General features: G+C 42.5%; 1 protein-coding gene across 2 annotated transcripts in view; it reads right to left on the bottom strand.

The window, feature by feature from the left end:
- tbxas1 (thromboxane A synthase 1 (platelet)) overlaps positions 1–14729 on the bottom strand; it is a 75421-nt gene that overhangs the window by 44378 nt on the left and 16314 nt on the right. For both annotated transcript variants that reach the window (XM_030054311.1, XM_030054313.1), the window contains exons 3-4: positions 9055–9148; positions 483–535 (exon numbers count right to left, since the gene is read on the bottom strand). In XM_030054311.1, the coding sequence (XP_029910171.1) occupies positions 483–535; positions 9055–9148 (147 nt within the window). The remainder of the gene's footprint in view (positions 1–482; positions 536–9054; positions 9149–14729) is intronic.

Genomic DNA, 14729 nt, shown 5'->3' on the forward strand with positions numbered 1-14729 from the left:
GGAAATTAAAAAAAAAAAAAAAAAAAAAGTTAAAATCATGTTTCAATCACACTGAAACGGCAGAAATAAATCTGCCTTTCATAAGCACCCCTTGATCAGGCAATTCATCAGAGATAGTGGCACTTTAATATTGCTACCGAGAGTCTGTCATAGTGGGGTGTTACTCATGATACATTCTGATACCTGAAAAATATTCTTACCAAACTTGATGTAAAAAGATTCAGTGAAGAAAAAACTATACACATCCAATTGACTTTCATTTCATATTTTACAGTTGCTGTTACAGATTATTGCTTGTGGAAAACGTGAACATTACAGAATCCTGTCCTTATTTTCTAAAGGTATTTCTTTATGCTGCCAACAAAGGTTCTTGTTTAGCATGTATTCATCTCACATCACATTGAGTGAGGACTGAAATCAATAAGATGTTTGGACCGGTGTGTTTGACAGAATGCTGATGGTGGAAAGTCTCTTTTACTCACCCACAAACTCTCCCATGTGTCCTTATGAGATCATTCAAAGGTTCAAAAAAACCCTGAAAAGAAAGTTAAGGAACATTTTCAGGAGGGACAACAGCAAATCTTGAAAACAAACAATTCAATAATAATAATAACAAAAAAAAGAAAGCATGTAGCGTATCTGAAAGGACACATAGATTGTGTTACTTCTCTTTAGAATTAAATAATTCCCTGTTGGAGAAAGATTGATATTTGATTAGCAGGCACAGACCATTGTCTTAATGAAAATTAGCCTGAGAGCCTGGAACAAGGTGGCAGCCACATGTTTTTACAACCCTAGATCCTTTTACATGCCCATACGAACACATTAAAATTTATGATAGATGACTGACAGCTTAATAAAAGAGCCAGCGTTGGAGACTCAACTATGATCCACGACCAAAACTGAAACCAGAGGAATGAAGTTAAGGTAATGCGGCTATGCGTATGTGTGTGTGTGTGTGTGTGTGTGTGTGTGTGTGTGTATACTGTGCACAGTTTCACATGGAGCACATCTGCAAGTGTGCGGGTGCGTATATGTGTACATGTCTGCACTTGTCTTGCAGGAGGCGTCAGTGTAAAAAAAAAAAAGTGAAAAGGCAAATTTTCACCCAAACTTACGGTCTATAAATTGTGTCCCCCTTGAGACAAATTGGACAGTTCTGCCAACGGCATCAAAAGAAAGTCTACTCTCATCTTCTTCCAGCTCACTTGTCCAACAAGGCCTCAGAATCAACAAACATAGTCTACGCTGATGATGACGAAGGTCTCACTTCTTTTAGTCAGTTTCAACTCAAGGCCTTAGGCGTCAGCTACAATACATAAACTAATCGACCACTATGCAGTTTACACATATCCCATAATACAATGTATTAATTTGAAGGGCTTTAAAGGCTACAGACAAGTAACCAGAAAAAAAACACCTTAGCTGCTTCTCAGATTAGGAATAAGTACAGGGTCCATTAATACAGAAATGAGTTAGCTCATAAAAAATGTGTGTAGAGCAATCTTTCTTTATTTCTCAAAAACAGCATATCTTACTCAGTGTAAATGAAAATATGGAACCCGTGGGGCTCTGAGTGATATATGTTTGGAGGAAGGGGGAAAAAAGGAAGGAAAAAAACATTAATAAGTTAAATCTTTTTTTTTTTTTTTATCTCTGTAAGAAGTCTCTTCAAATATTTGTATCTCTCAAGCGTTCAGCCTCGGTGCAGCGTGTGTATGTTTGTATGCATGCATGTGCATATATGCATACCAGTTTCTGTGAATGTGTTAAATTATTTATGAATTACAGTATTGCCAAGTTTGTGTGTGTCTGCGTGTGTGACTGGTGTGTCCATGTGTACTCTCAACACGTGCTGTGCTCTGCAGGCCGACACAGGTGTTTTTGTGATAGCAGATGTGCGTGTGAGAGTTTCGCTGTGTGACATTGAAGCTGCTGGGGAATTGATGGCCTAATGAAATATACAGCAGCAAACCATTCAGACAGCCAACAACCTAGACAGCCAACCTGCATCAGTCAGTCGGCTTGCTTAAAACAAAGCACCTATAGCCACTATACACCGACAAACCAACAGGACAATCATTCTGTCCATCAATCCGCCTGCCAGTCACGCAAAAAGCCAACCAGTCAGCCTGCCGGCCGTCCCTGCCATCCACATCTAGTCAATAAAGCCTGCTGGCTAGCCAACCACCACAAACCCAGTCAGTCATAATGCTAGCAGCCAGTCAGCAAGCCAAGGTCAGCCAGCCAGCCAACCAGCCAACCAGCCTACACAAGCCAGCAGGTCCAGATTTAATAACCCAGCCTCCTCTCATCACGGCTCATGGTAAGCTCTCAGTAGAATATATCTGTCCTGACCTCAGCACTCTGGGGTGTGTGTTGTTAAGTGTGCATTTGTGTGTGCATGTCTGTATGTGTGTGTGTGTGTGTGTGTGTGTGTACATCATATGATCTCTCATCAGTGAGTGGCAGACTGACAGCATCTCTGAGCCAATAACGCTGCAGCCTCAACCAAAAGTATTAAAAATTCAGCCTAAAGAGCAAAGTGTATACTTACCTGCAGGCTAGGCTTTTGCTCTGTACATAATAATTAGACACACAACAAAAGGCGGGCCTAAATCATACAGTTTTAATTTAAGCATGAGCAATTTAGATGATCACAGATGGCAAAATTGTTAACAATTGAACAACTTATCCAGATTGCTGATCACAAATCAGAGACCACGTCCACCTTACATTCATTTTCACCCTATTTTTAAAAAGGAGAACTGCTTTTGGATCAGCAGAGAGGGCAAATTAATACCATGGCATGCCACTAGGGGTCAGTAGATAGTAGAGCCAGTGCTGGTAGGAAAGGGAATGGGAACGCTGCCCCAGGCTTAGAGAAAGCTTTGTCTGAGAAGGCACTGGTATGACCTTCCCAAAGACCACATAAGAACAGATCACATACTATGGTTGCAAACACTCAAACACAATTTAGAGCCGGTGGCCTCGACTACACACAGAAGCCTAAGCTTGCACTTTCATAACCTCTACACAAGACACCAAAGAGAGCAGGCCAGATGTAATGATAACCAGTGACACATTTATCTTTGTCGCAAGAATTTCTTTGAGGATTTAACAATAAGAAGCAGTTAATATAATTACTGCATTATCATGAAAGTCGTCTCTGCATGTTGGGAGAAAAACGTCTCTATCTCAAGAGTTTTAGCCACAAACAGGAATAGTTGAGCAGGTTTCGCTGCTGTTTGTCGAGCGCGAGAAAAAAACCCCGGAGCCAAAGCTCTCAATCGGGGTGCAGTTCTTCACAGACTCCAACCACGGCCACCATTCAAATGTTTATGTGGAGAAACCTCTACATGCCTGTCACATGAAGGAGAAGGCGAGAGACAAGAGAGGGGCTCCTTGGGCTCCACCGGCCCGGATTGAATAGTCTCCTCCGGCTCACAAAGGAGGGCTTGTCTGTTAAGGTGCTTAGAAAGCGCTCAGGTCGTTGATATGCAAGGCGACGGGGCAGCCCACAATTCGCCTGCTTTAGAGTTAATTAAGCTGCAGACACAGTTGGCAGGATGCCCCCTGCCTCTCCCCTCTGCTACTGGGCCCAGGCAGGCCTGACACCAGCATTCCTACACTCCGAACCCCCTCCTCATCACACACCCTTCATGAGGGGTGTGTGCCCACAGCCAGTGGTTCCCAAATCACCTTGTAGCACTACACTTGCCCCAAATAACGCCTTTCTCTCTTCTCTTTCGAACAATCTCTCTCTGTCTTTTCACTTTTCCCCACCCACCCCATCTGTAATGTTGCATCTTGGCAATATACTGTATCTCAGTTCTGCTCTATCTCCTTTTTTTCCTTCTCTCTGAATGGCTTGTTTCCTTTTTTTATTATTAATTCATTTAGGGGTGTGTACCTACTACCCAAATCCCCTCACAACACATCAGCCAGCATCGTGTCTGTCTCCCTTCTCTTTTGAAGAATGTCCCTCTGTGTCTCTGTGTTGCTCGGCCATAGAAATTGAATTCAGTTTCTATGTGCTCGGCACACTCCCTACCTGCAATGTCAATAAACAACTTAATGGTGTATCTCAATTCTTTATCTATTTAGATTTATTTGTAATGGACAATGTACAATATTGAAAATAATGTAAATGCTACCAAATTCATCTTAAAGCTAATTTCAGGAGTGTAATGATCCACTCAATGCTTGAGTGCATTAATATCAGTGATTATTGATCTGCTAATAAGAAATAAAAAGAGTGACTCTCTCTGACTCTGGCCTAAATCAACCTGTAATGCTTTGTATCAATTCATTAGTGATGCTTAAAAGAACAGACTACCATAAGTAAATATAGTGACTACAATAAGTTTCTTTTTTCCTCACATTTCCCAAGGTAAAGAGGAATCTTCTATTACTGCATGTGTTTCTAAGTTATCCTTTATTAATCCTTTTAGGAAAATTCATTCTCTACATTTGACCCATCCTTAGTATTAGGAGCAATGTTTATCAGTGGATATAACATTTTGGCTAAAAGTTGTTGACTTAAATTGTGGTTCACAAAATGAATTGCTCCAAAAATAGAAAGAAAGAAAAAAACTGTTCCTAAATCAAATCGCCAACTAGTGAATTATGAATCAAATTCAATCTGTGTTAGACTCAAATCCCCAGCTAGTTTCCATCTGAAGTCCCTCAGTAGGTTGCAATTATATATTTCTTTATCTTCTTCCTCTCCTCCTCTCTGCATTGTTCCTTTCCTCCTGGTCCTTCATTGCTGCCCTCACACAGAAGTAACGATTGCCTTGCACAACATTCACACACTCACACACACAAACATACACATGAACACAGGAACACAAACTTACACTCTTCTCGCTCCTGCTTAATGATTCATCCACATAGCTGTGAAGGCAAAGAGGGCAGGCTCAATCAAACAGAGGACAGGCTCCCCCACGGCCTGCCATGACTCTAATTGTGGATTCATCACAGATAGAGCCGATCGATACAGCACTCTTGACTCCACGCAACACAGAATGATCTCAAGTTTGTCCTATCGGAATTTCTCTTACCGAGGGGGATTAGACATTTCCATTTGTGTTTGAGAACAGCAAGACCACGCTCTTAGCCACATTTAGGACGAGAGAAAATGACACAGAGGGAGAAGGAGGGAGAAAGTGTGTGTGTGTGTGTGTGTGAGAGAGCGAGAGAGACTCCATATCCATTGTTCCTTCCTAATGACTCTCATTCTCCTCTGCCTTTGTTGTGTGAGGCACACACACATGCACACACAGACACGTACAAATGCTGACATGTGGACGCACACAAGCATGCATGCACAAACACACACACACACACACACACACACAGAGGCTGCAGTGTCCTCCGCTTTAACATGACCTTGGTGCTCCTGGGGAGAGCTGGCTATGAACCGGTGAGGTGGGTGAGAGAAGTCCGTGCCATCAAACCTGTGGGGGCTTACTGTAGCACTCAGCTTGCCATAGCTGCTCACTGGAACCGTAAGACACTGTAACAGTAGCTCTTCAGCTAATGTACTGCTGGGTATTCAGGGAGCAGAGGGGGTGGTAGTGGGTTAGCGACTGAGTGAACCACCACTACAACTACTACAAAAAAAACCATCCATCTTATGAAATCTGATTTTTCTTACAAGTGAAAATTTCTGCCCCTTGTGCTTGCGAAAATAAATCCATTTTTTTGTTCTGTGCAGGTACACCAGCTTTGAGGATTTGCTTGAAACAAGCAGGATCAAAATGCTATCAAAATAAAGTTGCTTGATTTGCGCTGGAAACTAGTCCAATTATCTCACATTTTTATTGTTAGAGATTTTTAGAAGAAATACCAGACTTATTTAAGACAGGCAGACTGACATGATAGACTTCTGTTTTTTTTTAAGTGCCGGCCCTTTGTTCTTCATTAAAAAAAAAAAAAAAAAAAAAAAAAAAAAACCTCCCTTGTGTTAAGCGCCATTTGAACTCTACTTCTCAAGAGAAGGAGAAATTTAACAAATTGAATCATCTTCAGTCAGGGCCAGATGGACGGGTTATTTTTTTCTCTGAGTGATAGACTTAGAAATTGTAGAGGAGCAGCAGTAACACCCTGTCAGTCTGCCACAGCCACAGCCTTCCCTGCCATCACACAGCGAGGGGGCTCCACTGCCATCTTTTGCCAATCCACTGCCCAAAGCTGCCAGCTCCACTAGTCCATTCATTTGCTTCCCTCACTTCACTCAGAATTAATTTTTTACAATTAAAAAATGTAACCGAAGAGAATTCATGCTGAATTTTAATTTAGTTCTACTGGTTTTGACGTGGAGATCGTGCTTTCTGTTCCAGTCTCTAACATGCATTTAAATTACAGCGCTCTTACATTATTATTCTGATTCTTACAGTATTATTAACAGTTTCAGTTTGCTCTTATTATTTCAAGCCTAGTCTTTATACATATCATTTTAGTTTGTGGTAACGATAATAACCTCGGTGCAGAAGCATGTCACAGACACAAAAGCAGACATGCTTCAATGTGGGTGTGTCATACTGGAGGTATTGATCGTGACATACAAATACATTAGCAGGGTTATGATTGGCATGCGTGCACATAGGTTGTGACTACATGAAAATGCATAAGCAGACACGGCATCAGGAGGACAAAAAGTCTGTTTTGAAAATATTTCATTTTGGAGTGCGGCTCTCAGGAGAAAGAGACAGCAGCAACACTCCAGGAAAGTCACAGTGTTCACCCTCCAACCACATACACACACGTAAAGGTTGTTACTGTGAACGAAAATGAAGACTCAAACAAAAACCAAAAGCTAAAAAACACTCCTGCAAACTGAGCCAAACATAAAAACGAAACCCTTTGAAAAAGCGCAACTGAAATGACTTAATCAAATAAAGTGAAAGTGGGAATGTTTTTGGCTTTCACTTTTTGTTTATGTGCAGATTTGTGCACTGTATGTCGCAATATTTTGTAGACTGTCACATACATACAGTAACTGTGCACTGCACTGTAAGGCAGCAGTGTGTTTTGTGCATAGCTGTACATTTTATGGACTGATATATGTATTGCAAGCATATTTCAAAAATCTGTGCTGAACATTATACCTTTAAAAATCCATTTTGTTTTAAACCTTGTTTGCACTGTCTATTGATTATTACACATGGATTATTAGGTGAGATTCTCATAAGCTCTTTTAAACTTTTGATCTCATTTGCAGAATATGTTTATAACTTTCATTCTTACACATTTCCCTTCGTTCCACAAATAAAAAAAAAAACACACTAAAACTGAAACTGAGCAAAAATTAAACTAAAACTACACATTCATCAAAAACTAAAAGCTAAACTAAATGCTGAAACGTGTCAAGAACTAAACAAATTGAACTGTATAACAAGCAAAATGAATGAAACATCAAAAATGATAATACCCGTGAAGCTGGGTGGTCAGGACAGCAGGTCAAAGCTGACCTTGCCCCTACAGGCCTTGTGGCTGGTATCATTAAAGCTCTTTACACTAATCTTCTTCAGACCCAGGCGCTGCAGAATCATTATGCAAGGAGAGGCTGCATGCATATTTAACCAGAGCCAGCAGCCCTCCCTTAGACTGAGTGAGACTGCAGCTCAGCTAACACTCCTCAAGGAGACAGTGACACCGGCCACGCCGATGAACAATAAACCAGAGAGGGAGGAAACCTGTTTGAAAAAGGGAACCCCTGAGAGGAAGAGAAGAATTCCCCGCACAAATGTGTATATTTGTAGCCAAATAAGTGAGTTTTAATAGATACTAAGTGGAAAAATGTATATAGAGGTATGCTAATTTCACTTGCTGCCAATGCAAATCAAACTGAATCAGAATTATGTTTTTTCTCTTATGTCTGTTCTATCCTACTAGAATGATCTGCCATTGTCTGCCTTGTTTCAAGACAGGCTACGGAGACTCGAGAAAGAAATGTGAAACTGCATTCGAAACACGCACAAATATCTCGCTGCATTGGCAGAATTTTTGACTTGCTTTGAGACAAAAAAAAAAAAAAAAAAAAAAGATTTTATACGGAATAGGAGATTAAATGAGTTGTCAAGATGTACATCTTATTTGAGTGTGGGAGGAGGTGAGGCAGAAGGGGTCAGAGAGAGCTGGAGAGAAAGACGCAGACAGAAGACAATGAACCTACAGGTAAGCAGAAAAAAGAGAAAAAAAGAGAGGAGAGAGAGGCAGACGGAGGCAGAGGGTGAAGGAAAAAGTCACGGCTGTTGTAAGGGAGCAGGTTAATAGGTCTTGCAGTGGGAGAAGGAGAGGGTCGTGCCCACCTTGCCCGCCCCACTGAGTATTGATCCCTGAATCACGTCATGTGGATGTGCCCCGCAGAGACACATCCACATGCCAACAAACCCTGCAGCAACACTGTTCAATATTATATCACCACCTAGAATACAAGAACACCTCCCGCTTAACTAAGGACTGTTCATTCTTTGTTTATTTCTCCCTCTAATATTAACAATAACATGAAAATGATTCATCCGAGTAAAAACATCGTTTTGTAGATCCAAGTGGTAACCTGATAATCCCCGCAGTAAAATACATGGCGCACTAAAAACCCTGGTGTTTGCCACCATGGCAGAATTGAGGCTGAGATGAAATAAAGTGTCATTAATTCGGTGATATTAAACACGCCCACTCCTCTTCTCTTCGTTTTAGATATTCATCATAAAACAAATGCAATTATCAATACGGTAATCTATTTGGCGGTCACATGGTACAGAAAAGTCATTACTTGTGAGCCTTCTTTAATGAACAAATCTAATGAAGTGCAGTAATATGTTGGAGGCAAGATTTCTCTCACCTTAGGGGGTAATACGCCAGTTTGTGTGAGTGAGTGAGTGAGTGTGTGTGTGTTCGACTCAAGGCCTTAAGTGGTTTTGACACGAGTGAAACATTTTGGTAAAGACAAAAGATTAGAGAGCCGGAGGAAAATCTCACAGGTTGGATGGAAAATATTCAGCAGATGTTAGAGATTATATCAAACCTTCCTCAGACAAATCTTACCTGGCGAAACATGAACATGTTGCCAAAGAACGGTAATGGCTTGGGATGTTTGATTCCACATCGAGAGAGGACCGAAAAGGGGGAAACTGAATACCTAGAAAAGCGACAGAGAGAGAGAGAGAAAGAGAGAGCACAGGTGTCTTGGTGAGTGAAAAATAAAAGCCAATAGAATAAAGAATTCCAACTAAGATTACCACATCTAATCTCCTGGATATGCCGCCTTAAGCCGCGCCTCACATAAACACACAACATTATGACACTTGAAGGATTTATTTGCTTGGAGAAATGCAAAAATCCCCCAAGACTCCAAAAACCTATGCCATGCATTATTCATATACATCGGCAGAGTTTCTGCTGACGTGCAAGTCCTTGGACTCGCGGGGAGGACTTCTGTATGGGACTTTGTTTGAGGGGCATTATGGGATGTGGCAGGACGTTATTCAGTCATGTAATACGCCTCGTCTGTCTGCCGTCTTGCTTAAGAATTCCCCCGAGAGAAGCGTCAGTGGTGGAGCGCAGCAGGGTTGGATGTCTTGACCGATGAAAGACCAATTACTGGATGGGTTTCCTCCCTGTGTGCTGGGAGGGGAGGAAGAGCATGGCGACGGCGTTTACAGACAGCAAATAAAGCTGTTTGACTGAACGCGCACAAAGACACAGACAACCTCAAACACAAGCCTGCACGCAAACACACACCCGAGGAGCCAGTCAGTCACACACAAACGCACACGTAAACAGCGGGAAGGTAATATCAGATCACATTTGCTGACAAGTCACACAGGATCAAGGGTATACACATTTCACATCTTACTAAAAAGGACCCGGGCAACTACCAAGACAAGCTATTCAACACAGAACTCCAGCTCCATATCATCCCCAGCCCTCTCTGATGCTAAAATCTAAAATAGCTTTTACCGTCACCACCAACCACTCCATCCCTTAATCTCTTCAAGGAGATCCATTACCATATTAATAATGAGATGTGAGCCGGTCATAGATTAAACCCAGCAATAAAGCAGCCTGCCAGGCACTCACATTGAGTCATTTTAATGACAGTGTGGTAATTATAACTGTATGTGTCAGACTTGACAGACAGGCCTTCTGCATACATCACATCAGAGTGTACACCTCCACCCCCTCACCCCGCCCTCGTATCCACTCCACACACACACACACACACACACACACACACACACGCACTCCTCGTCTACTCTTGCTTCTGTGTCCACATGTTAAACACAAGATAAGGCCTTAATCAGCTGCTGCACCATAAATACGTATGACAGCGTGGCTTATTCATGTACTCACATGCTGTGAGTGAAACATGGACCCATGTGTCAGAAAGCCATCACGGACTTGGCCGAACTAATGAGAAGAAGTGATGCTGGTTGTTATTTGATTACTGTTGTTAATGATTCAGCATACTGTAATAACCATGAGAGCAGCAGTGGCTCCCTCACACGCTCTTGATTCATATGTGGTGGTTAAACACCACAGTACCGGAACACACCAACCTTTAAACCCATTAAAGTGAGTTATTTTCTTTTGTGCTCAACATACACACCCCAGGCCTCCATCACTACAAAATAACCCAAGAACCTGTGGGAAACACTGACCAGCACGGCCCACAACAATGTAAAGTAATCGTCGGTCTTTTTCCCCTATACAAACACAAAATTGTAGAATATTACGTTGGCATAAACACAGCATTTGCTATGGGATACTCTCAGCAGGAACGCTCATTAAGTTATTAAGCTGTAAAACCCCAGATATAATGTACCATACAGTTTACTGTTGCCCTGTGTCTGACACTAAGCTGCTATTGTGTTCAATGGATTGCAATTCTGTGGCTTTGACTGACACAGCGGTTGGCGTCTAATGTGAGTGTAAGCGCCGCAGACTGGGTGAGAAACGATGTTTGTTTCCCCTGTTGCTGTGGCAGAGGACTCTGTGTATGCGAGAGAGAGAGAGAGTGAATGTGTGTGTGTGTGTGTCACAGAGAGAAAGGGAGAGAGACAGAGCGACAGACAGAGAGAGTGGCTGCGTGTGTGATACAGAGACAGAGCAACAGACAGAGAGAGAGAGAGAGAGAGAGTGTGAGACAGAGAGAGATGCTTTGTTTCCTTGTTTCCAACGGCAGGCATGTGCCATTCTTGACTTGGATTCGAGAAAATCAACAAACGAGAGGCCATACAAACAGCTACTTTTGAGAACAAGCGCAGTTCTGTGTGCAACATGCAAATACCAGTTGTAAACAGGGGGATGCATAGGCAAGCGGCGCCCATATACTGTAACACGCATGCATAAAAATTCAGCAAGCGTAAGTCAGGTAAGGTCACCAATTACAGTACGTAATGTGGCTCACACACCCAGAGACATGAGCACACAGACACACACGCAGTCAGCGACAGCTTAACAGACACGAGGCAATAGGACGTCCTATAAAACCCTGCGTATCAGTGTGTATGTGCTTGACTGCTCGTCTTGCCAATCTTAGCAGATGGAAGCTAACACAACCTCTGCACTAGCACCACTGATCACTCCCAGGAGAGAGAGAGAGAGAGAGAGAGGGCGATGAAAAGAGGCAGAGAAAGGAACAGAGGAGGAGAGGAGAGAGAAATAGCTGAAACACTGACGCAAAGAGATTTGTGCCAGCAGAGACTGTATTTGAATTGCATAAATGTGATTTTTTGTTCATGCTCATATTGATCCATTGAATTCAAAAACCGAATCTGTAAGGCAGTTCAAAATTACCTCCACTGGCTTGAAATTGAATGTAATTATCTCTGCCGCCAACAAAGTTGGAAGGAGGTGATGTTTTACCTCCAGTCTGCTCGTCTCTTTGTTGGTTAGTGTGATATCTGAAAAAGTACTAAATGGATCTGGATGAAATGTGGTGGACAGATAGCACTTGGCCCAAGGATCAGCTGATTTCATTTGGGTGATGGTCCAGACGTGGGATTTTCAACATATTTTTAGCCATACATACTCACATGCTGCTAGGGAAACCTGACATCTGTGACTTCCAAGCCAGCTGCTAAACAGTGTTTTGTTCATGCTTTTTGCTTGGAAAACAAAACGACGATGAAAAATGAAAAGCAAAAGCAACTTTGAGGAGGGAACGGCTTTGCGAGTTGAAGGTTTATACATTCTCCTGAGTGCATTTTAATTACTGAATTCAAATTTAAGCTATATTTTCAATTTAGCTCGCTTAATTCAAAGTTATTTCGACTGAGATATACATCTGGGGATTCAGCAATCAAGAATTCACTCAGTCATCAGAGGGGCCACAGTGCTGCTCTCCTGTAGGTATAGTAGCTACACTATCCTTGTCTCATTTCTCCACTTTCATTAGCAGATTGTCTCACAGGAAACATCTGCAAAAAGACCACAAGCCACATCAAAGAGCACGTTTCCAGAACTGACCAATGTGGCTAGTAAAACTGGCAACACTATGAGTAAACTCTGTGACAACACTACATTGAATCTTTGTTTGCCTCTCCTGGATGTTTGTGTCGGAGAGCTCAATCTGAGCTCACACGACTGAATTACAGTTAAACGTTAAAATCAACATTAATCGTGTTTAGTTTCAAGCCATAGCATCCAATATCAAACTGTGTCTTAAAAATCCAAGTGTTAAACTAAAAAAAATAAATAAATAAACTTATTTTGAATATGATGGTTCAACGGAAGCAAAACAAAGTCAAATTTATATAATTCGAATGCAATCTCTGCTGGCGCTAAACTCTTTCTATGGGAGAACGGCAACATTTGGGGACAATGGTTAAGAGAAGCGAGAGAAAAACAGAACATATATTAAGGAAACAGAACAGGGACAGGAAAAAAGTAATGAGGAAAAAACAAGCTGTTTGAAAAGGCCTCTGGCAGGGGGTCTGGCAAGGACAACAGGACACCTCGTCAACAGCACTGTGCCTGCAGCACCACTAAGTCACTTATGCTTCACAACTCCAGAAATGTCACGTACACACACCACCCTTCTACTGCTCCATCACAACCTCAGGAAATGACAATTAGCTATGCAACAGCAACTGATTTAACCTGTGCAAGTGTGTGTGTGTGTGTGTGTTTGTGTGCGCCTTCATATTTAAAGGCCGGCGCCTTTGTTTTATATCCTTTATTGGTCTGTTTGGTAGAGTGTGTGAGAGTGTGAGTCACCGTCAGAGTCTGAGTTGTTTTCTGCTGAACAGAAGCAGGAAGGAAGGCAAATAAGCCAATCGGTGCTGTGTTCTCATTAACCACCTGTGGATGCACAGTGATGCTGACAGAAAGAGAGAGAGAGAGGAAGATGGGGAGAAAGAGGCACAGGGTGAGTGACTGAGAGAGAGAGACAGAGAGAGACAGAGAGAGAGCGATATGTGAAGGCCAAATCCAGGAGGTGAGAAAAGAGAAAAAGACTTGTCTTTCTCTCTATTTGTAAGCCAGATAGATGAAATAGGGCACTGGAGAACTCAGGATGTGGGCAAGTGTGCACAACCATTCATGTCTATGTGTGTGTGTGTGTGTGCACATATGAGTGCCTTTCTGATTGTGCACACTGCACACGTGTGCAAATTAGCATGCACATGTGCAATGGCGCTGCCTCTATGTGAATGCATATGCGTGTGTGAGTGTGTGTTTGTGTGTATATGTGTGCACATGTGCATGTATGTATCCCAGCCCATCTGTACATCTTTATGGAAGGGAGTAATTGAGTGGTGGAGGACAGGGCTCAGCACCACAGGGAGCCAGCTGGAGTTATTGAGGGATGAGCAGTCTGCCTCCGGGAGCCAGCATCCCTCTCTTTCTCTCTGTCTCAAAACAAGGGAAGGGGCGGGGTGGGGGCAGAGAGGCTGAGAGAGGCTGAGAGAGGCTGAGGAATATTAGGAGGGACAGAGGGAGAGAGAGAGAGAGAGAGAGAGAGAGAGAGAGAGAGAGAGAGAAATCCCCCAAACACTTTTTTCAGCAGAGAGACGAGCAGCAAACCTCCATGGGAGATACATCTTCTCCACTCAGACAAAACCGAGGGAGAGGGGTGGGGGTGGAAGGACAGAGGGAGGAATAAGAGCGAAGCAAGCCTCTAGGACCTGCATCTACTCTCCTAACACAATCCATTTTGAGTGGGATCAGGAGGGTGGATGATGGGAAAGGGTCTGCAGGGGTGTAGTGGAAGGTAAACCCATTAAACCGCAGTCTGACCAGCTTTTAATATCCGCAAAAGAGAGTCTAGCCACCTTTTTAGACTGAAATAAATCTCTAGGACCATAATTCACATTACATATAATAGAAAGTAGCACCAAACTGATGTGAGTTAAATGATGAACGGGTCTTGCATAAATCAAGGCGATAATTCACCAACAATTATCTGATTATCTGCTCTCCCTCATGGCCACATGACATACGGTGAGCTGGCAAGAGCAGCCCCCTGCCATCCTTTTCAAAACAATTTAAGTGGCTGAAAACTTGTTCTACAAAGAAATGACCGTAAAATTACTCCGGAGTCACCCAGGTTCATGCACTGCAATCCAAGTGCGAAGCCAAACGACTGCACAGTTCGTCCAAATGTCCAATATTCACCTCATTATCTCTGAGATGTTCCTCACTGACAATGAGTGGCACCACAACGTGCCAGCAGTAACCCTACAGTAAAAAGCACGTGCTAATTACAGCTAGTGCAC

Source organism: Myripristis murdjan, chromosome 6, assembly GCF_902150065.1.
Source record: "Myripristis murdjan chromosome 6, fMyrMur1.1, whole genome shotgun sequence".
Classification (NCBI taxonomy): domain Eukaryota; kingdom Metazoa; phylum Chordata; class Actinopteri; order Holocentriformes; family Holocentridae; genus Myripristis; species Myripristis murdjan.